Genomic DNA, 24,499 nt, shown 5'->3' on the forward strand with positions numbered 1-24,499 from the left:
GGAGCTCTCCAAACAGGTCAGGGACAAAGTTGTGGAGAAGTACAGATCAGGGTTGTGTTATAAAAAAATATCTGAAACTTTGAACATCCCACAGAGCACCATTAAATCCATTATTAAAAAATTGAAAGAATATGGCACCACAACAAACCTGCCAAAAGCCCACCAAAACTCACAGACCAGGCAAGGAGGGCATTAATCAGAGGTGCAACAAAGAGACCAAAGATAACCCTGAAGGAGGTGCAAAGCTCCACAGTGGAGATTGGAGTATCTGTCCATAGGACCACTTTGTGCCGTACACTCCACAGAGCTGGGCTTTACGGAAGAGTGGCCAGAAAAAAGCCATTGCTTAAAGAAAAAAATAAGCAAACACGTTTGGTGTTTGCCAAAAGGCATGTGGGATACTCCCCAAACATATAGACGAAGGTACTCTGGTCAGATGAGACTAAAATTGAGCTTTTTGGCCATCAGAGAAAACACTATGTCTGGCGCAAACCCAACACCTCTCATCACCCCGAGAACACCATCCACACAGTGAGGCATGGTGGTGGCAGCATCATGCTGTGGGGATGTTTTTTTATCAGCAGGGACTGGGAAACTGGTCAGAATTGAAGGAAAGATGGATGATGCTAAATAAAGGGAAATTCTTGAGGGAAACCTGTTTCAGTCTTCCAGAGATTTGAGACTGGGATGGAGGTTCACCTTCCAGCAGGACAATGACCCTAAGCATACTGCTAAAGCAACACTCGAGTGGTTTAAGGGGAAACATTTAAATGTCTTGGAATAGCCTAGTTAAAGCCCAGACCTCAATCCAATTGAGAATATGTGGTATGACTTAAAGATTGCTGTACACCAGCAGAAACCCATCCAACTTGAAAGAGCTGGAGCAGTTTTGCCTTGAAGAATGGGCAAAAGTCCCAGTGGCTGGATGTGCCAAGCTTATAGAGACATAACCCAAGAGACTTGCAGCTGTAATTTCTGCAAAAGGTGGCTCTACAAAGTACTGATATTGGGTGGGGGGTGAAAGGTTTTCAGTTTTTTTGTCTTATTTCTTGTTTGTTTCACAATAAAAAATATTTTGCATCTTCAAAGTGGTAGGCATGAAGTGTAAATCAAATGATACAAAAATAGGAAAAATGCCAAGGGGGTGAATACTTCCGCAAGCCACTGTAAATGGGCCCACATGGTAATCTGATTGTATTTCTGATTGGCTTAACGCAACACCACTAATGACCTGTGGAGCTTCTCAAAGTCATATTTTCTTCACCTCAAACAGCAAGCAAACAAAATCTGTTTTTACATCCATTGAGACTAACAATAGTTCCTCAATGTATTTGAAAAATCATTCTAGATCTCTCTCTCCCTTTCGATAACCACTCAGCATAAAATTAAAAAATGACATGTTCTGATCAAGTGAAAACATCATAAAATAGGCCTACCTGAGCTCGTATCTCTTGTGCAAACAGCCTACAGCAGTATCTGTCCTGAGCTTACTGGCGCAGGAAAGAATATTTTATGCAATGTTGCAAGTTTGCTAGCGTGAGCTTCCAGCTGGACCCAAATTGATAGTTGGTACAATGTTTCAATTTCGTTGCAGACAAGTTATGTGTAGACAATGTGATTTATACAATATGTATATTTATCTGGATATTTTCTACTTGCAGGCTGCAATGCTTATTGCGTCATGATTGCAAGGTGTCCCGATATCTTTTCCAACTGTCCCGTTATCTGGTTTTAATGACCATTTTTGAATGCCGTTCTAACCAATCCGAAACGAGTATTCAACAATGCTGTGCTATAATATCAATTAAATGAAACTGTTCCACAAAAAAATGTGCATATGAAAAACATAAATGGCACTCAGATGGGTAGAAATGGTAAGATAAATTGACATTCCACATGAGAAAGTTTGCCGACTCCTCGTGTAGCAGCCTATTACCAGAACTTCAGGAGAGTAACAGCGTAATCTGCAAAAGCCAGCAGGAGATCGATTGATTGATTGGTTTTTTTGTTGTTGTTGGGGACAGCCCTACTTCCAACTGACATAACAGTCCTGAGTGCTTTCTTGGTAGATGAATGTTTGCATACCATGTTTGAGTGCGTATTTGTGGATGTGTGTATGTTTTTGTCTCTGTCAGACTGTTCAGACAGAAGATTGGAGAAATGGCTCTTTGGCCAATGAGAGATTGAGCCTAATTAGGGATATGACAGGTTATTCATTAGGGATATGACAGGTTATTCATTAGGGATATGACAGGTTATTCATTAGGGATATGACAGGTTATTCATTCAGTGAAGGGCAGGAGGCCCTGTAGTGTTCAGCTCTAAACACATCCGACACTCCAGCCAGGCCAGAGCAAACACTGAAAATATATGAAAGATATCAAATAGTATTTGAACTACTGTAGTACATCAGGACCTGGAGTCTGTTACAGTGTCTGTTACAGTGTGACCTCATGGCTGGAGTCCCAGGTCTGTTACAGTGTGACCTCATGGCTGGAGTCCCAGGTCTGTTACAGTGTGACCTCATGGCTGGAGTCCCAGGTCTGTTACAGTGTGACCTCATGGTTGGAGTCCCAGGTCTGTTACAGTGTGACCTCATGGCTGGAGTCCCAGGTCTGTTACAGTGTGACCTCATGGCTGGAGTCCCAGGTCTGTTACAGTGTGACCTCATGGTTGGAGTCCCAGGTCTGTTACAGTGTGACCTCATGGCTGGAGTCCCAGGTCTGTTACAGTGTGATCTCATGGCTGGAGTCCCAGGTCTGTTACAGTGTGACCTCATGGCTGGAGTCCCAGGTCTGTTACAGTGTGACCTCATGGCTGGAGTCCCAGGTCTGTTACAGTGTGACCTCATGGCTGGAGTCCCAGGTCTGTTACAGTGTGACCTCATGGCTGGAGTCCCAGGTCTGTTACAGTGTGATCTCATGGCTGGAGTCCCAGGTCTGTTACAGTGTGACCTCATGGCTGGAGTCCCAGGTCTGTTACAGTGTGACCTCATGGCTGGAGTCCCAGGTCTGTTACAGTGTGACCTCATGGCTGGAGTCCCAGGTCTGTTACAGTGTGACCTCATGGCTGGAGTCCCAGGTCTGTTACAGTGTGACCTCATGGTTGGAGTCCCAGGTCTGTTACAGTGTGACCTCATGGCTGGAGTCCCAGGTCTGTTACAGTGTGATCTCATGGCTGGAGTCCCAGGTCTGTTACAGTGTGACCTCATGGCTGGAGTCCCAGGTCTGTTACAGTGTGACCTCATGGCTGGAGTCCCAGGTCTGTTACAGTGTGACCTCATGGCTGGAGTCCCAGGTCTGTTACAGTGTGACCTCATGGCTGGAGTCCCAGGTCTGTTACAGTGTGACCTCATGGCTGGAGTCCCAGGTCTGTTACAGTGTGACCTCATGGCTGGAGTCCCAGGTCTGCTACAAATGCACCCCTACATCCAATATCCATAATCCCTATATATACAAATCAAATCCTCTCAGATCTACATTGGGCTTAGGGTTAAGGGGTTGATTTGGGATTGGGCCACTGATAAAGCTACCATCATGCAGATGCTGATGAGGACTGAGAGGAAGAGGGTGTGGCCCTGATTTCTGATTGACAGGTGATTGACAGGGGATGTAAACAGAGCCCTTCAGCGTACAGCAGTTTGACTGGACCACTCATGTGTATACTTAACATTTTAATGGGAATGTACATTCTAGTGATTCTATTTCTATGGTGGCTGAGCTGTGACTGACAGGTGATTGACAGGTGACGAAGACAAAGTCTTAATTAACACCAAATCCCCTCCCCACTGTAATCTCCTATAGACCTCTCTCTCTCGCACTCTCTCTCGCTCTCTCTCTCTCTCTCTCTCTCACACTCTCTCTCCTGGAGATGACCCACAGTCCCAAATGGCACCCTATTCCCTATATAGTGCACTACTTTTGACCAGGAACCATAGGGCTCTAGTGTCTAGTCAGAAGTGAGTCTGGCAGGTACCAGTCAACAAAACCCAATAAACTTTAATATTGGTTCATCGTGTACAGTCCTTTAAATCATAGACCAATTTCAATCAGTTCAATCATTATTACAGGTAGCTAGGTAAAAAAAAAAAAGATCTCATTCTGTGAGATGATGGATGAAGGGCATTCAAATGACCTTCGTAGTCCGTCGTGGAAGTCTAGACCAGGGTTCTTAAACTATGGCTTGGGAGCCAAAATGGGCCCTGAGCATATGAGAGGTGGGTTTGCGAGTTATGAGTCTTCATTTGGGTTGTTCGAGGAAATTAGATCTCTCATTTGGGTCTTTCGAGGACAGTAGATCTCTCATTTGGGTCGTTCGAGGACAGTACATCTCTCATTTGCATCGTTCGAGGACAGTACATCTCTCATTTGGGTCTCGAGCTGAAAAAAGCTGAAGAACCTCTGGTCTAGACTGATGCCAGCCCAGCAAGTAGTGTACGCCACAACATTGCGAAACCAGAAACCATCAAAACTAGGTAAACACAACATTGTGAAACCAGAAACCATCAAAACTAGGTAAACACAACATTGTGAAACCAGAAACCATCAAAACTAGGTAAACACAACATTGTGAAACCAGAAACCATCAAAACTAGATAAACACAACATTGTGAAACCAGAAACCATCAAAACTAGGTAAACACAACATTGTGAAACCAGAAACCATCAAAACTAGGTAAACACAACATTGTGAAACCAGAAACCATCAAAACTAGATAAACACAACATTGTGAAACCAGAAACCATCAAAACTAGGTAAACACAACATTGTGAAACCAGAAACCATCAAAACTAGATAAACACAACATTGTGAAACCAGAAACCATCAAAACTAGATAAACACAACATTGTGAAACCAGAAACCATTAAAACTAGATAAACACAACATTGTGAAACCAGAAACCATCAAAACTAGGTAAACACAACATTGTGAAACCAGAAACCATTAAAACTAGATAAACACAACATTGTGAAACCAGAAACCATCAAAACTAGGTAAACACAACATTGTGAAACCAGAAACCATCAAAACTAGATAAACACAACATTGTGAAACCAGAAACCATCAAAACTAGGTAAACACAACATTGTGAAACCAGAAACCATCAAAACTAGGTAAACACAACATTGTGAAACCAGAAACCATCAAAACTAGATAAACACAACATTGTGAAACCAGAAACCATCAAAACTAGGTAAACACAACATTGTGAAACCAGAAACCATTAAAACTAGATAAACACAACATTGTGAAACCAGAAACCATCAAAACTAGGTAAACACAACATTGTGAAACCAGAAACCATCAAAACTAGATAAACACAACATTGTGAAACCAGAAACCATCAAAACTAGGTAAACACAACATTGTGAAACCAGAAACCATTAAAACTAGATAAACACAACATTGTGAAACCAGAAACCATCAAAACTAGGTAAACACAACATTGTGAAACCAGAAACCATTAAAACTAGGTAAACACAACATTGTGAAACCAGAAACCATCAAAACTAGGTAAACACAACATTGTGAAACCAGAAACCATCAAAACTAGGTAAACACAACATTGTGAAACCAGAAACCATCAAAACTAGATAAACACAACATTGTGAAACCAGAAACCATCAAAACTAGATAAACACAACATTGTGAAACCAGAAACCATTAAAACTAGATAAACACAACATTGTGAAACCAGAAACCATCAAAACTAGGTAAACACAACATTGTGAAACCAGAAACCATTAAAACTAGATAAACACAACATTGTGAAACCAGAAACCATTAAAACTAGATAAACACAACATTGTGAAACCAGAAACCATCAAAACTAGGTAAACACAACATTGTGAAACCAGAAACCATTAAAACTAGGTAAACACAACATTGTGAAACCAGAAACCATCAAAACTAGATAAACACAACATTGTGAAACCAGAAACCATCAAAACTAGATAAACACAACATTGTGAAACCAGAAACCATTAAAACTAGATAAACACAACATTGTGAAACCAGAAACCATCAAAACTAGGTAAACACAACATTGTGAAACCAGAAACCATCAAAACTAGATAAACACAACATTGTGAAACCAGAAACCATCAAAACTAGATAAACACAACATTGTGAAACCAGAAACCATCAAAACTAGGTAAACACAACATTGTGAAACCAGAAACCATTAAAACTAGGTAAACACAACATTGTGAAACCAGAAACCATTAAAACTAGGTAAACACAACATTGCTGTCAGTAAACAACCAACACCGTTATCACAGTGAGAATAGTCTCAAATGGCACCCTATTCCCTTTATAGTGCACTACTTTTGACCAGGGCCCATAGGGAATAGGGTGCACTACTTTTGACCAGGGCCCATCAGTCAGCACAAGCAGCTACTCCCTGTCTCTTTTAAAAAGAAGGAGGCTGTCCAAGATAAGATAACCAGGTCAAACAAAATCCATGTGTCTCAAATGGAAAATAATTGAACAATTCAACGATCCAGTTTAAAGCAGTGTAATACACAGAATATCCACTGGGGTGCGCTGCAGACCAGACTTCAATCAAAGCTGAACCAAAACACCGCTCCCACACTTGGCAGGTGCTATATACTGGTGCTGTACTTACCAAGCCAGCTCCTGTTGAGATAGACGGACACGAACACCGGGGGAACAGTGAAGAAGTCCACCACTGAGTTCACCTCCAGCCAGAACCACAGCTTGTCGTTGGCCGCTATGAACTGGGGGGGGAGAAAGATACCACTATATTCCACCATACACCACCATTTTCAATGTTGATACATGACTGTAGGTTGTTCAGGGTACAAAAGGCATTAAAGAAAGTCCTGAAAGATAGCTAGACAGCCGCAAAACTGTTGAATGCTTCCACAGTTTTATTGAGTGCAATGTTTCGACTTTAATGTCTATATTATGTGTGGGTATATTTAAGCAATAAGGCACAGGGGGGTGTGGTATATGGCCAATATACCACGGCTAAGGGCTGTTCTTATGCACGACGCATCGCAGAGTGCCTGGACACAGCCCTTAGCCGTGGCATATTGGCCGTATACCACAAACTCCAGAGGTGACCTTATTGCTATTATAAACTGTTTACCAACGTAATTAGGGCAGTAAAAATAAATGTTTTGTCATACCCGTGGTATACGGTCTAATATACCACAGCTGTCAGCCAATCAGCATTCAGCGTTCGAACCACCCAGTTTTATAAATATCTTTATTTCATGACACGATTGAAACTTCCCAACGTGCGCACACGTCTAACGTAGCGTTGTCTTTATTTACCCGTAGACCAAAGTACAAGAGGAAGAAGACGTTGAAAGCCATGTCGATCTGCAGCGTGAAGTCTTTGTAGAAGTTCTGACAGGACTCGATGGGGCTGTCAGAAACACACAGAAAACAAACATGTTAGAAACATCTCACGTATTGAACATGAACCCCCCCTCCCCCAAAAATGTTTTTAAATAAAAGATGAAGAAATAAAGAACGAAAGGAATTCAAAAGGTGCGACATTTTGCATTTTCCAACTAACATTTTTAAAAAAACACGTAACTGTAACATGTTCTTCTACCCCTGATTATTAACCCCTTAAAGAACGGTGTGTACTTTACTCTTCTGAAAATCGCACTGACGTAGAAGAAATAAGAAATAAGTAGTGATTCATTCAATATCCTCACAGTACAGTGTGTACAGTAGAAGGGTTGTAGCTAAGGGGGAAGGATGTTTTAGTCCATTATTAAAAGGCTATTTTGACACGAGACTAGGAAGGACCGTTCGGGATCTTTAACGCTAGAGGTGTGTACAGTGCAGTGCAGTGCAGTGTCAGTAGTATAAGGGTTAATAGCATGCAGGGGTTAAGACATATTTCATGTCATCATAGCAGCCATAGCAGATACTGGCAATGTGGTGTAGCAGTCTCACCCTCAACGCTTGTACCTGGCACTAAGAATTCAAATTAACAAATAAATAAATGACCAACTATATGTTATAAGTTTGGAACTACTGTCCCATCCTGTAAACCAAATCCAGGTATGTGTAATGACAGTTCAAGCTTATTGTAAACATCCTATGAGGTTACAGTACAGACATATAGCCCTATATTGCATTTATATTTACATTTTACATTTTAGTCATTTAGCAGACGCTCTTATCCAGAGCGACTTACACTAGTCATACATTTTTTCGTACTGGTCCCTCGTTGCATCTCACGTGGATACAACCTACCATACCGTGTTAACACATATAGTGCCTTGACCTACATAACTAGGTAGGTTATATCCTAAAATACGTCAGAAAGCCGTTAGTGTATTCCCTGGCCAATAGAGTGGACCACATGAGCCAGCCAGCCTCCTCCCCCAGCGAACTTAGACCACATAGGATGCTATTGTTGTTAAGTAAAGTCATACAGTCACCAAATACACTCCTCAAACAGAAGCCCTGGACACAGACTAAACTAGCCAGATCTAAGAGTGTGCATTTCAGTTGATGTCCTGTCATATAGCGCTGCTATTGCCTGCTAATATGTGGATCGGGACAGTGTGACTGAATATGTCATGCGACAAACTGCCCTAGCCTACCTACCTATTGCGTTATAATTTGTCTAATCCTTTATACAATAACATACATTATTGTGTCAATAAATATGCATATATTGTAAAGTGGTTTTTCCACTGGATATCTTAAGGTGAATGCACCAATTTGTAAGTCGCTCTGGATAAGAGCGTCTGCTAAATGACTTAAATGTAAATGTAAATATAAAGCTTATGATGCCAGTTATACTACGCATTACCAATAACAGCAACTGCCAATTCTAAGAATAGTCCAAGCATTGTGAATATTTCAACCTTTCACTTCCGATGATAATAATTACAGTATATCTATCGTGCATCCCAAATGGAGCCCTATTCCCTATATAGTGCACTAATTTTGACCAGAGCCCCTATCTATGTAGCCTAAAGGGAATAGGATGCAATGCAGGATTCATCCCAGTGAGAATCCTCAACGGTAGCTGGATAACAGAGAAGAGTAATGACCATAGGGAGGCCAGGATCTGGGCTGCTCAATAATTGAGTGGCTGGTCAGGAAGCGGTGGCTTAGTCTCTATAAGAGCCATAAAACACAGAGGAAAAAGGCTGCCAGTGGCTACCTCGCTTTAAACCAAAGACCCATGAACAGTGAAGGAGACGGAATATAAAATGATATTCAGCAACTCTTGGTAGGACAATGGTATTCTATCTTTTATTGTTAAAAACCTTCTTCATAAAAACTCTCTGAGCGCTCTCTATCCACTTCCTTGTACTCAGGCACACAGAGGCGTGGCCGTGCATGAGTCACTGGCTCAGATACATTTTTATTTTACAAAATATAAAACAAAGAACGCTGTTGTACACAAATGGTAATCTGAGGATATCAATTCAACGTAATTCAATCAAAACTTAGATCAGAGAAAAACTATTATTTGGACCAAAAAACAAGTGTTTGCTGCTTGAGATAATGTCAAAAGACTAACACGCTAACTCGAGAGAGAGAGAGAGAGAGAGAGAGAGCGAGAGAGAGCGAGAGAGAGCGAGAGAGAGCGAGAGAGAGAGAGAGAGAGAGAGAGAGAGAGAGAGAGAGAGCTTGGTTCTGACTTGGTTCTGATATAAAGCTAGACTTATTCTAGGTCAAGCGTCCACAGGCCAGCCTGCCAGCTGGATAGATCTCCTCCTTCTCGCTCTCTTTCTGTGGTTAATGGTATTATTTATGAGGACAGAACAGTGTTGACTTTTCTCAGTTGCTTCCTGGTGATTTTTGCAGTAAGCTCTATCTGTCTGTACTAAGGTGTACATTTAAGGACATCCTCAGCCTTGAGAGGTTGACAATTCACTCAAGGATGGTTGAGGCTTGAGGCTGAGAGTGTCCTAAAATGTACACCGCACTCTGTCTGTCGCAAATACTGTTTCAGTAGACCTACAAGGCTAATTACAGGAAGTTCCCATATCTGTTACAACCTGCTGTCACTGAACACACAAACAACAAGTTGCTGCTGCTGTGTGCCAAAGTGTGACTGAGGCAAGCAGAGAGCCTTGTTGTTAACATTGGGTCAGTTAATGACATTGGGTCAGTTAACAACATTGGGTAAGTTAATGACATTGGGTCAGTTAACAACATTGGGTCAGTTAATGGGGAGAATACACCTGGATGACAGGGTGAGTGTACACCTGGATGACAGGGTGAGAGTACACATGGATGACAGGGTGAGAATACACCTGGATGACAGGGTGAGAATACACCTGAATGACAGGGTGAGTGTACACCTGGATGACAGGGTGAGAATACACCTGGATGACAGGGTGAGAATACACCTGGATGACAGGGTGAGAATACACCTGGATGACAGGGTGAGAGTACACATGGATGACAGGGTGAGACTACACCTGCCAATTTCAGCTAAATTATTTGAATCTCTTATTTTAAATCCTCGTAACACGAACAGCAATTTTATTGGACAATTTCAGGCATATATAAATCCATTATGAATTGACTCAAACATAGTCCTCCTAAAACAAGAAGAACAACTCGCAACGTGGTCCAGGCTAGGCAATTTAGCCCTGCTAATTCAGCTTGCTCTTCTAACCCAATTAGCCCTGCTAAATTAGCTAGCTCTACTAACCCAGTTAGCTCTGGTAATTCATCTACCTCTACTAACCCAGTTAGCCCTGCAAGCTCAGCTAGCACCTCACAACTTGAGTCCGACATGGCAACCAACAATGTCAACGACCTAAACCAGAACCAGAGCAAAGGGGTCTTGGAAGCAATCTCTGCCATGAGGGCGGACCTTTCCACCAAACACGAAGGTGTCCTAACGTGGATTAATGAGGTTAAACGTGACCTTCAAGCCTACTCCACGTGCTTGGACAAAGCAGACGAACGCATTAGCACAGTGGAAGATACTGTAGTCACTGTCAAAACAACAGCTCCTACAGGCCCGAGAAGCCACCCCTCTTCCCGAGTTCTTATCATGAAGTTTCTCAACTTTCTAGACAAAGAGAGTGATGAGGAAAGCCAGGGCTAAGGGCAAGGCGATGAACGGCGACCAAGAGATCATGTTCTTCCCTGGCCTATCTACGGACCTGCATCGAAAAAGAAAAGGCTACAACGGGGTCAAATGCCAGCTTCGGTCCCTCAATATTGCCTATGTAATAGCATTGCCAGCTAAACTACGTCTGACAAACAATGGACGGTCACACAAGTTTGAATCTCCCTTTAAAGCCGAGGCATTCATCCATGACATACAACGTGAATCTTCTTCCTAGCCAAAGTTGCCGCTGAGTAGTTTATCACCACCACTAGACTACGGAGAATTACACCACCTTGGATTATGTGACTGTTGGCTAGCTAACTAACAGTTTGCTAAGTGAATAATATGGCGAGCTAGCCCACTCAAAGTTTCCTTATATTATTATATTAAATATAAACTCAACATTCAACAATTTCAACGATTTTACTGAGTTACAGTTCATATAAGGAAATCAGTCAATTTAAATAAATGTATTAAGCCATAATCTATGGATTTCATGGGCAAGGCCTAGTCAGTTGTACAACTGAATGCCTTCAACTGAAATGTGTCTTCCTCATTTAACCCAACTCCTCTGAATCAGAGAGGTGTGAGGGGCTGCCTTAATTGACATCCATGTCTTTGGCACCCAGGGAGCAGTGGGTTAACTGCCTTGCTCAGGGGCAGAACAAGAGATTTTTACCTTATCAGCTCGGGGATTCAATCCAGCAACCTTTCGGTTACTGGCCCAACACTCTAACCACTAGGCTATCTGCCGCCCCATGGCAGGGGTGCAGCCATGGATGGGCCTGGGAGGGCAAAGTTCCACCCACTTGGGAGACTGACTGGCCCACCCACTGGGGAGCCAGGCCCAGCCAATCAGAATTAGTTTTACCCCACATAAAGACTTTATTACAGACAGAAATACCCCTCAGTTTCATCAGCTATCTCTGTGGCTTGTCTCAGACGATCCCGCAGGTGGAGAAGCTAAATGTGGAGGTCCTGGCCTGGCCTGGCATGGTTACACATGGTTGTGAGGCCGGTTGGACGTACTGCCAAATTCTCTAAAAAGACGTTGGAGGCAGCTTAAGGTAGAGAAATGAACATTAAATTATCTGGCAACAGCTCTGGTGGACATTCTTGCAGTCAGCATGCAAAATGCACACTCCCTCAAAACTTGAGACATGTTGTATGACAAAATTGCACATTTTAGAGTGGCCTTTTATTGTCCCCAGCACAAGGTGCACCTGTGTAATGATCATGCTGTTTAATCAGCTTCTTGATATGCAACACTTGTCAGATGGATGGATTATCTTGACAAAAGATAAATGCTCACTAACAGGGGTGTAAACACATTTGTGCACAATATTTAAGAGAAATAAGCTTTTTGTGCATATGGAAACTTTTGGGGATCTTTTATTTCAGCTCATGAAACATGGGACCAACACTTAACATGTTGCATTTAGATTTTTGTTCAGTGCAGATCGCTTCTAAGTTTTAGAAATTACAGCATTTCATTACGGACTGAAATCTATGTGATCCATGGAGGACTCAGAACCCAAGTAACAGGGATTATTCAAGTTACTCGTCAACATTTAAATCATATTCTCGTATAGACTACCTTTTTATTTTCTTCCTCATTGTTTCCCAATGTAGCAGGAAGTGGATAAGATAGTATTGTTCTGAGTGACCGTTCCTGTGTGTCATTATTCTACAGGGATACAAAATTCGTCAAAGGATCCTCTAGATGGCGCTTGCACCCAGGTGTGTACAGGACCCAGACTTCTTACATTACATTGGAGTGCATATAGATGTTTATTTTAAATTGAACACTGATCAAACATCAGCGAGTACCAGATGGGAGGCTTTCAAAGCATATATTAGTGGGCAAATTAACCGTTTTACCAGTTTCAAATAAAATCAATTAAATCTGAAAACGAGAGAGATGCCTCCCGGTTGGCGCAGCAGTCTAAGGCACTGCATCGCTACAGCCCCGGGTTCGATCCCAGGCTGTGTCACAGTCGGCCGTGACCGGGAGACCCATGAGGCGGCGCACAATTGGCCCAGCGTTGTCCGGGTTAGGGAAGGGTTTGGCCGGCTGGGATTTCCTTGTCCCATCGCGCTCTAGCGACTCCTTGTGGCGGGGCAGGTGCCTGCAAGCTGACTTAAATCACCAGCTGTACAGTGTTTCCTCCGACACATTGGTGCGGCTGGCTTCTGGGTTAAGCAAGCAGTGTGGCAAGAAGCAGTGCGGCTTGACAGGGTCGTGAGGATGCATGGCTCTCACCTTCGCCTCTCCCGAGTCCGTACAGGAGTTGCAGCGATGGGACGAGACGGTAACTACTAATTGGATATCATGAAATTGGGGTGAAAAAGGGGTAAAAAAGTAAAAAAAAAACAGTAAAATCAGAGAACTGGAGAGGGAAGTAAACCAGGAATTATTTGCTCTTAAAGCTCAATATGAAGAACTTTCCACTTCAATGTCTGCAAACTGCTTAACGAGGCTGAAACACTCTTTCTATGACCAAGGTGAAATGTCCAGTAAATTGCTGACCTGGCGCATTAAGAAGCTAAATTCAGACAGGGTCATTAATGCAAATTCATAATTTACATGGACAATTATCAATGGATCCTGTAGAAATAAACCAAACATTTGCTTGCTACTTACAACACACTTTACAATTGTGAATCTCCTGAGAACTTATATAATCAGACATCATTTTTAGATGGTCTGGATTTTCTCTCTATTTCAGAAGATACAAAATTGGATCTGGAGAAGGAATTGGACGACGTTGAAGGGAGTTAAAGCTTCAGGTCCAGATGGGCTCCCAATAGATATTTATAAGACATTTATTTAAGGCCAAACTTCTAGGTCAAATTTTGGATACTCTATGTGTTCTGAATCCTTTCACCAAGGATGCTTCCCATCCTCTCTAAGGAGTGCTTTAATAACTCTTATTCTGAAACCTGATAAATCCCCATCAAAATGTGAAAGTTACAGACCCATATCTAATACACAAAGACCAAAATGGCTTTGTGAAAATCCCTCAAGGTTGAGTGTGAGGAGAGTGCTAAACATATCACATGTGTGAAGGGTCCACTGATCCTGTCATACTCTCTCATGTGTGAAGGGTCCCCTGATACTGTCATACTCTCTCATGTGTGAAGGGTCCCTGATACTGTCATACTCTCTCATATGTGAAGGGTCCCTGATACTCTCATACTCTCTCATGTGTGAAGGGTCCCTGATACTGTCATACTCTCTCATATGTGAAGGGTCCCTGACACTGTCATACTCTCCCATGTGTGAAGGGTCCCTGACACTGTCATACTCTCCCATGTGTGAAGGGTCCCTGATATTGTCATACTCTCTCATGTGTGAAGGGTCCCCTGATACTGTCATACTCTCTCATATGTGAAGGGTCCCTGATACTGTCATACTCTCTCATATGTGAAGGGTCCCTGACACTGTCATACTCTCCCATGTGTGAAGGGTCCCTGATATTGTCATACTCTCCCATGTGTGAAGGATCCCTGATACTGTCATACTCTCTCATGTGTGAAGGGTCCCTGATACTGTCATACTCTCTCATATGTGAAGGGTCCCTGATCCTGTCATACTCTCCCATGTGTGAAGGATCCCTGATACTGTCATACTCTCTCATGTGTGAAGGGTCCCTGACACTGTCATACTCTCTCATGTGTGAAGGGTCCCCTGATACTGTCCTACTCTCTCATGATGAAGAGAAGGCATTTGATAGAGTTGAGTGGTCTTGTTTATTTTAAGTGTTTAAGAGATTTGGGTTTGGGAAATACTTCTGTAAATGGATTAAGATATTATATACAGACCCCACTGAAGAAGTTGCCACTAACAACTTGATTTCACAACCTTTTGGGGGGGGGGGGGGAACGAGACAAGGGTATCCAGACAGTCCAGGACTCTTCCTTTTAGCTATAGAAGCCTTTGCCATTGCAATGTGAGCCAGCCTGTCAGTTAATGGAATTAAAACATCGGATTTTGAACATCGAGTGGCCCTGTATGCCGATGATGCCCTCTAGTTCCCAACAGATCTAAAGAATTCTATCGCTTCCCTCTCCAATTTAATTAATAAGTTTGGTCAGTTTTCTGGGTTTAAAGTGAATAAAACCTAATCTTCTATCCTTTTCCTCAAAAAGCAAGAGAAATACATTTGAATCCATTAGTACAGCATCTATTTGTATATACAGAATAAGGTTTAACATATCTTGGTATTCAAATCACACCAGAAATTAGCTCCTTGAGATCGACAACTTCTGAACCCATGGTAACGAGTGCAACAGAAAACATCAACAGATGAACATCATTATATCATTATGGGGCGACAGGTAGCCTAGTGGTTAGAGCGTTGGACAAGTAACCGAAAGATCGCAAGATTGAATCCCCGAGTTGACAAGGTAAAAATCTGTCGTTCTGCCCCTGAACAATGCAGTTTAACCCACTGTTCCTAGGCTGTCAATGAAAATAAGAATTTGTTCTTAACTGACTTGCCTAGTTAAATAAAGGTTAAATAACTAACCTGTATATATTACTGGTACAATCCATATCATATTCTGCCCAAATGTCTTTACCTATTTCAATAAATTCCTCTGACTCCACCACCTTTATTTTTCCCAAAGATCAAAAAGATACTCTAAAACAGAAAACCAAGGCTCTTTATTTTCCCTTTAACAGAGGGCCGCAATATTTTGGTTCTCCAAGGTACCTTAGTTACCCTGGCTGCAGATTGAAATGTTGTCCACAAAAGGCTTATCTTCAAATGGATATTTGTACTCTGCCTCCCTTTAAGAAACTAAAGATGAATACTACTAATCCCTTTGTTAAAAACACCCAAACTACAGTGCATTCGGAAAGTATTCAGACCCCTTCCATTTATCCACATTTTGTTACGTTCCATCTTTAACCTCATCAATCTACACACAATACCCCATAATGACAACGCAAAAACCTTTTTTTTTTTTTTTCTTTGCAAATGTATTAAAAATAAAAAGAGATACCTTATTTACATAAGTATTCAGACCATTTGCTATGAGACTCAAACTTGAGCTCAGGTGCAACCTGTTTCCATTGATCATCCTTGAGATGTTTCTACAACTTGATTGGAGTCCACCTGTGGTACATTCAATTGATTGGACATGATTTGGAAAGTCACACACCTGTTTATATAAGGTCCCACAGTTGACAGTGCATGTCAGAGCCACAACCAAGCCATGAGGTCGAAGGAATTGTCCGCAGAGCTCCAAGGCAGGATTGTGTCGAGGCACAGATCTGGGGAAGGGTACCAAAACATTTCTGTAGCATTGAAAGTCCTCAAGAACACAGTGGCCTCCATCATTCTTTAATGGAAGAAGTTTGGAACCACCAAGAATCTTCCTAGCTGTGTGCCCGGCCAAACTGAGCAATCAGGGGAGAAGGGCCTTGATCAGTGAGGTGGCCAAAAACCGTATGGTCACACTGACAGAGCTCTAGAGTTCCTCTTTAGAGATGGAAGAACCTTCCAGAAGGACAACCATCTCTGCAGCACTCCACCAATCAGGCCTTTATGGTAGAGTGGCCAGACGGAAACCACTCCTCAGTAAAAGGCACATGAGAGCCTGCTTAGAGTTTGCCAAAAGACAACTAAAGGACTCTCAGACCATGAGAAACAAGATTATCTGGTCTGATGAAATCAAGATTGAACTCATTGGCCTGATTGTCAAGCGTCACCTCTGGAGGAAACCTGGCACCATCCCTACGGTGAAGCATGGTGATGGCAGCATCAGGTTGTGGGGATGTTTTTCAGAGGCAGGGACTGGGAGACTAGTTAGGATCGAAGGAACAATTAACAGAGCAAAGTACAGAGATATCCTTGTTGAAAACCAGCTCCAGAGCGCTCAGGACCTCAGACTGGGGACGAAGGTTCCGATGCTACCGCACGGCAAGCGGTACCGGAGCGCCAGGTCTAGGTTCAAGAGGCTTCTACCCCCAAGCTAGAAGCAGACTATTTGCCCCCCCCCCCCCCCCCCCCCCCACTACGCTGCTGCTACTCTCTGTTATTATCTGCATAGCCGCTTTGACAACCCCACCTGCATGTACATAATTATCTCAAATAACTCAACACCGGTGCCCCCGCACATTGACACATTGACTCTGTACCGGTACCCCCTGTATATAGCCTCCACATTGACTCTGTACCGGTACTCCCTGTATACAGCCTCCACATTGACTCTGTACTGGTACCCCCTGTATATAGCCTCCACATTGACTCTGTACCGGTACCCCCTGTATACAGTCCCACTATTGTTATTTACTGCTGCTCTTTAATTATTTGTTTTTCTAATCTCTTAATTTTTTTACAACATTTTTTAGGTATTTTCTTAAAACTGCATCGTTTTAAGGGCTTGTAAGTAAGCATTTCACTGTAAGGTCTACACCTGTTGTATTCAGCACATGTGACAAATTACATTTGATTAGATTTTTTTTAATTTGAAGACAATGCAGGAGTGGCTTTGGGACAAGTCTCTGAACGTCCTTGAGTGGCCCAGCCAGAGGCCGGACTTGAACCCGATCGAACATCTCTGGATAGACCTGAAAATAGCTTTGCAGCAAAGCTCCCCATCCAACCTGATAGAGCTTTAGAAGATCTGCAGAGAAGAATGGGAGAAACTCCCCAAATACAGGTGTGCCAAGCTTGTAGCGTCATACACAAGAAGACTCAAGGCTGTAATCGCTGCCAAAGGTGCTTCAGTAAAGTACTGAGTAAAGGGTCTGAATACTTATGGGAATGTGATATTCCAGATTTTTTTTTGAACAAATGTGCAAACATTTCTAAAAACCTGTTTGTGCTTTGTCATTATGGGGTATTGTGTGTAGATTTATGAGGGGGTAAAAATAATTTAATCAATTTTAGAATAAGGCTGTAACGTAACAAAATGTGAAAAAAGTCAAGGGGTCTGAATACTTTCCGAAACGCATTGTGTATGGCACAAAGTACATCAATATCTGGCTGAATCCCGTGTATTATCCAATTTTAAACCAATTTGGGGCAATAACAATTTCACACCTGGTAAAAATGATTTGGTGTTTAAAGAAACATATTGTTAAAGTAATGGACTTATATAATGACAAAGGGCTCATGTTTTAGTTTGAAGAACTAAAACTTACCACAAATGCATTTTTTCCAATTGTTACATTTGAGAAGCTGTTTTTTTCCAGTCTATAACAATCTGCAACCTCCTTTGACCACCTTAGAAACACTCTCTGTGTTATGGGAGAGGTCACATGATGTTACTACAAGCTTGGCACACCTGTATTTGGGGGAAATGGTAGCTACTCTTTAAAGACAACTCCGACAGGAAGATATTTCAGAAGAGGACTGGGGTATGATATGCTCTAGAGCTCAGATACAGACAATAAACACCTGCCTGAGACTGTAGCAATACAGTTGGATAATAACAACATATCACCCCTGTTAAGCTCCACAAATTTGACGCTAATATCCCAGACCTATATTTGTATTTATATTATTTGTATTTATTTATTATTCATTATGGACCCCTATTAGCTGCTGCCTAGGGGTCCAGCAAAATGAAGGCAGTTATACAATTCCTGTGTGTTAAACGTAACACGCACTAGGCACCTTGTATCATTGCCTGTGGGTGTGTGCTGAGATACAAACGTTTTGGAGCTCAGTACTGCTCTATATCTCTGAGATTACCTCTAACCCATTACCACTAATCCCTAAACTATGCATTCTAAATCTTTACCCAGTTAATATCTCTTTACATACAGTATGAGAGAAAAGAAAATGTTTGACCTCTGTCTACTACAAGCTAGACATTCAATTGCTCTCCACAGGTAGTATGTCAGTCCCCCCCCCTCACATGGTCATTGGTTCAAATAATTAACGTCAAGCCTGGCTCTTGAAAAATGTACTTATATACCAAAAATAAAGCCCCAGAGTTTCATGATATTTGGGATCTGTTTTTTGAATTTTTGCAAACAGGTGATATTATAGAAGCATTAGAAATCTGAATATTCTCTATATTTTTATGTGAATATTGGCTATAGTCATCTGCATTATCTGCAACTACATATTATGTATTGATTATTGGAAATGTGAGGACTTAATGTTGGGTTGTTGGAAATGTGAGGACTTAATGTTGGGTTGTTGTCGTTTATGTTTTTGTCTTTGGTTTGGGGTTTGGGGGGGTGAAAAATAAGAAAATTGTATTTCTGTAACTGTTGATTTTCCTATTTGGAAGTAATAAATATATGTGTAAAAAAAATATATATAAAAAAAATATATATATAGCCCTTTGTAACGTGTACGCTAATAATCAGGAAGCAAGTACAGGAAGTGAATTTAATAAATAAACAAATATGGAACAAAACAAGAAACACGAGTAGCGTACAGACATGAAACATATAAACATAATCAATGACGCCTGAGGAAAGAACCAAAGGGAGGGACAGATATAGGGGAGGTAATCAGGAAGGTGATGGAGTCCAGGTGAGTCTCATGAGGCGCAGGTGCGCTTAACGATGGCGGCAGGTGTGTGTAATAATGAATAAACTGGCGACATCGAGCGCCGGAGTGGAGGAGCGGGAGTAGACGTAACACTCTTTTAATGCAAAACACAGCAAAAAATCAGAAAGGGAGTTCTTGAGCAGGAACTTTGGTCTTTACTGTCTGTTCTGTTCTACTCTGTTCTGTTCTACTCTGTTCTGTTCTACTCTGTTCTGTTCTGTTCTACTCTGTTCTGTTCTACTCTGTTCTGTTCTACTCTGTTCTGTTCTGTTCTACTCTGTTCTGTTCTGTTCTACTCTGTTCTGTTCTGCTCTGTTCTGTTCTACTCTGTTCTGTTCTACTCTGTTCTGTTCTACTCTATTCTGTTCTGTTCTACTCTGTTCTGTTCTACTCTGTTCTGTTCTACTCTGTTCTGTTCTGTTCTACTCTATTCCGTTCTACTCTGTTCTGTTCTACTCTGTTCTGTTCTACTCTGTTCTGTTCTGTTCTACTCTGTTCTGTTCTACTCTGTTCTGTTCTACTCTGTTCTGTTCTACTCTGTTCTGTTCTACTCTGTTCTGTTCTGTTCTACTCTGTTCTGTTCTGTTCTACTCTGTTCTGTTCTACTCTGTTCTGTTCTGCTCTGTTCTGTTCTACTCTGTTCTGTTCTACTCTGTTCTGTTCTACTCTGTTCTGTTCTACTCTGTTCTGTTCTGTTCTACTCTGTTCTGTTCTGTTCTACTCTGTTCTGTTCTACTCTGTTCTGTTCTACTCTGTTCTGTTCTGTTCTACTCTGTTCTGTTCTGTTCTACTCTGTTCTGTTCTACTCTGTTCTGTTCTGTTCTACTCTGTTCTACTCTGTTCTATTCTGTTCTACTCTGTTCTGTTCTACTCTGTTCTACTCTGTTCTGTTCTACTCTGTTCGGTTCTACTCTGTTCGGTTCTACTCTGTTCTGTTCTGTTCTGTTCTGTTATGCTCTGTTCTGCTCTGTTCTGCTCTGTTATGCTCTGTTATGCTCTGTTATGCTCTGTTATGCTCTGTTCTGTTCTGTTATGCTCTGTTATGCTCTGTTCTGTTCTGCTCTGTTATGCTCTGTTATGCTCTGTTCTGTTATGTTATGTTCTGCTGTGTTCTGTTCTGTTCTACTCTGTTCTGTTCTGTTATGTTGTGCTTTGTTATGCTCTGTTCTGTTCTGTTATGTTCTGCTGTGCTCTATTCTGTTCTGTTCTGCTGTGTTCTGTTCTGTTCTACTCTGTTCTGTACTGTTATGCTCTGTTCTGTTCTGTTATGTTGTGCTTTTATATGCTCTGTTCTGTTATGTTCTGCTGTGCTCTGTTCTGTTCTGTTCTACTCTGTTCTACTCTGTTCTGTTCTGTTGTGCTCTGTTCTGTTCTACTCTGTTCTGTTATGCTCTGTTCTGTTATGTCCTGTTCTGTTCTGTTATGTTCTGTTGTGCTCTGTCATGCTTTGTGATGCTCTGTTCTGTTCTTTTCTGTTGTGCTCTGTTCTCTTCTACTCTGTTCTGTTCTGTTGTGCTCTACTCTGTTCTGTTCTGTTGTGCTCTGTTCTGTTCTGTTCTACTCTGTTCTGTTCTGTTGTGCTCTACTCTGTTCTGTTCTGTTCTACTCTGTTCTGTTCTGTTCTACTCTGTTCTGTTCTGTTGTGCTCTGTTCTGTTCTGCTCTGTTCAGTTCTGTTCTACTCTGTTCTGTTCTGTTCTGTTATGTTATGCTCTGTTCTGTTCTACTCTGTTATGTTCTGCTCTGTTCTGTTATGCTCTGTTATGCTCTGTTATGCTCTGTTCAGTTCTGTTCTACTCTGTTTTGTTATGTTCTACTCTGTTCTGTTCTACTCTGTTCTGTTCTACTCTGTTCTGTTCTACTCTGTTCTGTTCTACTCTGTTCTGTTCTGTTCTACTCTGTTCTGTTCTGTTCTACTCTGTTCTGTTCTACTCTGTTCTGTTCTACTCTGTTCTGTTCTGTTCTACTCTGTTCTGTTCTGTTCTACTCTGTTCTGTTCTACTCTGTTCTGTTCTGCTCTGTTCTGTTCTGCTCTGTTCTGTTCTACTCTGTTCTGTTCTACTCTGTTCTACTCTGTTCTGTTCTGTTCTGTTCTACTCTGTTCTGTTCTACTCTGTTCTGTTCTGTTCTACTCTGTTCTGTTCTACTCTGTTCTGTTCTACTCTGTTCTGTTCTACTCTGTTCTGTTCTGTTCTACTCTGTTCTGTTCTGTTCTACTCTGTTCTGTTCTACTCTGTTCTGTTCTGTTCTACTCTGTTCTGTTCTGTTCTACTCTGTTCTGTTCTGCTCTGTTCTGTTCTATTCTGTTCTACTCTGTTCTGTTCTACTCTGTTCTACTCTGTTCTGTTCTACTCTGTTCTGTTCTGTTCTACTCTGTTCTGTTCTGTTCTACTCTGTTCTGTTCTACTCTGTTCTGTTCTGTTCTACTCTGTTCTGTTCTACTCTGTTCGGTTCTACTCTGTTCTGTTCTGTTCTGTTCTGTTATGCTCTGTTCTACTCTGTTCTGCTCTGTTATGCTCTGTTATGCTCTGTTATGCTCTGTTATGCTCTGTTATGCTCTGTTCTGTTCTGTTATGCTCTGTTATGCTCTGTTCTGTTCTGCTCTGTTATGCTCTGTTATGCTCTGTTCTGTTATGTTATGTTCTGCTGTGTTCTGTACTGTTATGTTCTGTTCTGTTATGTTGTGCTTTGTTATGCTCTGTTCTGTTCTGTTATGTTCTGCTGTGCTCTATTCTGTTCTGTTCTGTTCTGCTGTGTTCTGTTCTGTTCTACTCTGTTCTGTACTGTTATGCTCTGTTCTGTTCTGTTATGTTGTGCTTTTATATGCTCTGTTCTGTTATGTTCTGCTGTGCTCTGTTCTGTTCTGTTCTACTCTGTTCTACTCTGTTCTGTTCTGTTGTGCTCTGTTCTGTTCTACTCTGTTCTGTTATGCTCTGTTCTGTTATGTCCTGTTATGTTCTGTTATGTTCTGTTGTGCTCTGTCATGTTCTGTTGTGCTCTGTCATGCTTTGTGATGCTCTGTTCTGTTCTGTTCTTTTCTGTTGTGCTCTGTTCTCTTCTACTCTGTTCTGTTCTGTTGTGCTCTACTCTGTTCTGTTCTGTTGTGCTCTGTTCTGTTCTGTTCTACTCTGTTCTGTTCTGTTGTGCTCTACTCTGTTCTGTTCTACTCTGTTCTGTTCTGTTCTACTCTGTTCTGTTCTGTTGTGCTCTGTTCTGTTCTGTTATGCTCTGTTCAGTTCTGTTCTACTCTGTTCTGTTATGTTCTGTTATGTTATGCTCTGTTCTGTTCTACTCTGTTCTGTTCTGCTCTGTTCTGTTATGCTCTGTTATGCTCTGTTATGCTCTGTTCAGTTCTGTTCTACTCTGTTTTGTTATGTTCTGTTCTGTTATGCTCTGTTCTGTTCTGTTCTGCTCTGCTCTGTTCTGTTCTGTTATGCTCTGTTCTGTTCTGTTATGCTCTGCTCTGTTCTACTCTGTTCTGTTCTGTTCTGCTCTGTTCTGTTCTGTTATGCTCTGTTATGCTCTGTTCAGTTCTGTTCTACTCTGTTCTGTTCTGTTATTCTCTGTTCTGTTCTGTTCTGTTATGTTCTGTTCTGTTGTGCTCTGTTCTGTTCTGTTCCGTCTGAGAGCCTCTGATCCTTGCATTATAGAGATTAAGCAATTTCATCTGTGAGTAAAGGATTGTCGGCGGTGGGTGCTCTGTGTCGTTGAAATGTTTTGTAAGCCCGGTTACCTGGAAAGGATTTATCTCTCTAATGAAGAGATGACAGGAAAGGACAGGACAGGAGAGGACAAGACTGGACAAAACGGAGGGACAGGACAAGAGACAGGACCGGACATGACAGGACAGAATGGACAGGAAGGACAGGACAGAACAGGAAGGACAGGACAGGAAAGGACATAAAGGACAGCGCAGGACAGAAATGACAGGACAGGACATAAAGGACAGGGCAGGACATAAAGGACAGGAGGCAGGACGCGTGCTCCGATGTACAGCAGCGATCAGGGTTATAACTAGAGCGTGTGCTGAGGATGAATGATACAGTACAGTGTACAGGTGTATGAAAGGTCTATAGGTCTCAGGGTAATAAGTAACAATACATACTTCTGTTCCAGTGCATTTTGGCCTATTACTCACAATACACATCCTAAAGTATATAAATGATTTATAATTTACAGGAAACCACAACGGCATCACCACCGCCATAACTGCCTGACAGTAAGTAAATCTACAGTTACCGTTCTATTATCTACTTAGCAGGTCATCAAAATGTTTCATATGTGTAAAAGAGCATCTATTTTATTTCAGACCTCATATTACAGCATCTTTATAAACCAGGTTACAATCTCATTACATCACATTACTCCTCTATTCTTTCACCAGATTAGATGTGGATCCCGTTGACTATTTCTTTTTTAGAAAATCTCATTGTTGAGGAGTAAAGCTCCGTCACGGTCTAAAAACTCCTGGTAGATTATCAGAACAACAAGCATCATATAACCTGTCAAGGTATTAGGTCCAAACTGTAACATGAATACTTACTCAGAGGAATCTATGAAGTATATTACAAGGGCTCCGATGCTGAGGGCAAAGACAAGCACCACCTGAAAAGGAGAGAGAGAGAGAGAGAGAGAGGAAAAGTTGGTCTCTAAGCTTTGTACTATTAAAAAATAAACACCACCAGGGTATCCCAAACTAATTTCTGCCCGTCCCTGTCCCCATCCCCCTGTCCCCCCCCCCACATCCCCGTCCCCGGATGCACATTTTGGTTTTTGCACTAGCATTACACAGCTGATTCAAATAACAAATGCTGGCTGATGAGTCAGTCACTTGAATCAGCTGTGTAGCGCTGGGGGACCCTGGTCTAATGCATTCACAGTGGAGATGTTATTATGTAGCA

General features: G+C 41.8%; 2 protein-coding genes across 15 annotated transcripts in view; one reads left to right on the forward strand and one right to left on the reverse strand.

Annotated features, from left to right (window-relative positions):
• Positions 1 to 24,499, reverse strand: part of LOC115201715 (calcium-activated potassium channel subunit alpha-1) — a 192,796-nt gene that overhangs the window by 76,922 nt on the left and 91,375 nt on the right. For all 14 annotated transcript variants that reach the window (XR_003879796.1, XM_029765556.1, XM_029765549.1 and 11 more), the window contains exons 3-5: positions 24,142 to 24,203; positions 7,303 to 7,396; positions 6,629 to 6,740 (exon numbers count right to left, since the gene is read on the reverse strand). Coding sequence is in view for 13 of the 14 variants with exons in the window: in XM_029765556.1 (XP_029621416.1) it covers positions 6,629 to 6,740; positions 7,303 to 7,396; positions 24,142 to 24,203 (268 nt within the window). In the remaining variant the exon portion in view is untranslated. The remainder of the gene's footprint in view (positions 1 to 6,628; positions 6,741 to 7,302; positions 7,397 to 24,141; positions 24,204 to 24,499) is intronic.
• Positions 2,445 to 3,550, forward strand: LOC115201716 (collagen alpha-2(IV) chain-like). Its single transcript, XM_029765561.1, has 2 exons — positions 2,445 to 3,369; positions 3,406 to 3,550. The coding sequence occupies exons 1-2, from the start codon at positions 2,454 to 2,456 to the stop codon at positions 3,441 to 3,443; spliced, it is 954 nt and encodes a 317-aa protein (XP_029621421.1). The 5' UTR covers positions 2,445 to 2,453; the 3' UTR covers positions 3,444 to 3,550.

The sequence above is a fragment of the Salmo trutta genome, chromosome 10 (genome assembly GCF_901001165.1).
Source record: "Salmo trutta chromosome 10, fSalTru1.1, whole genome shotgun sequence".
Taxonomy (NCBI): Eukaryota; Metazoa; Chordata; class Actinopteri; order Salmoniformes; family Salmonidae; genus Salmo; species Salmo trutta.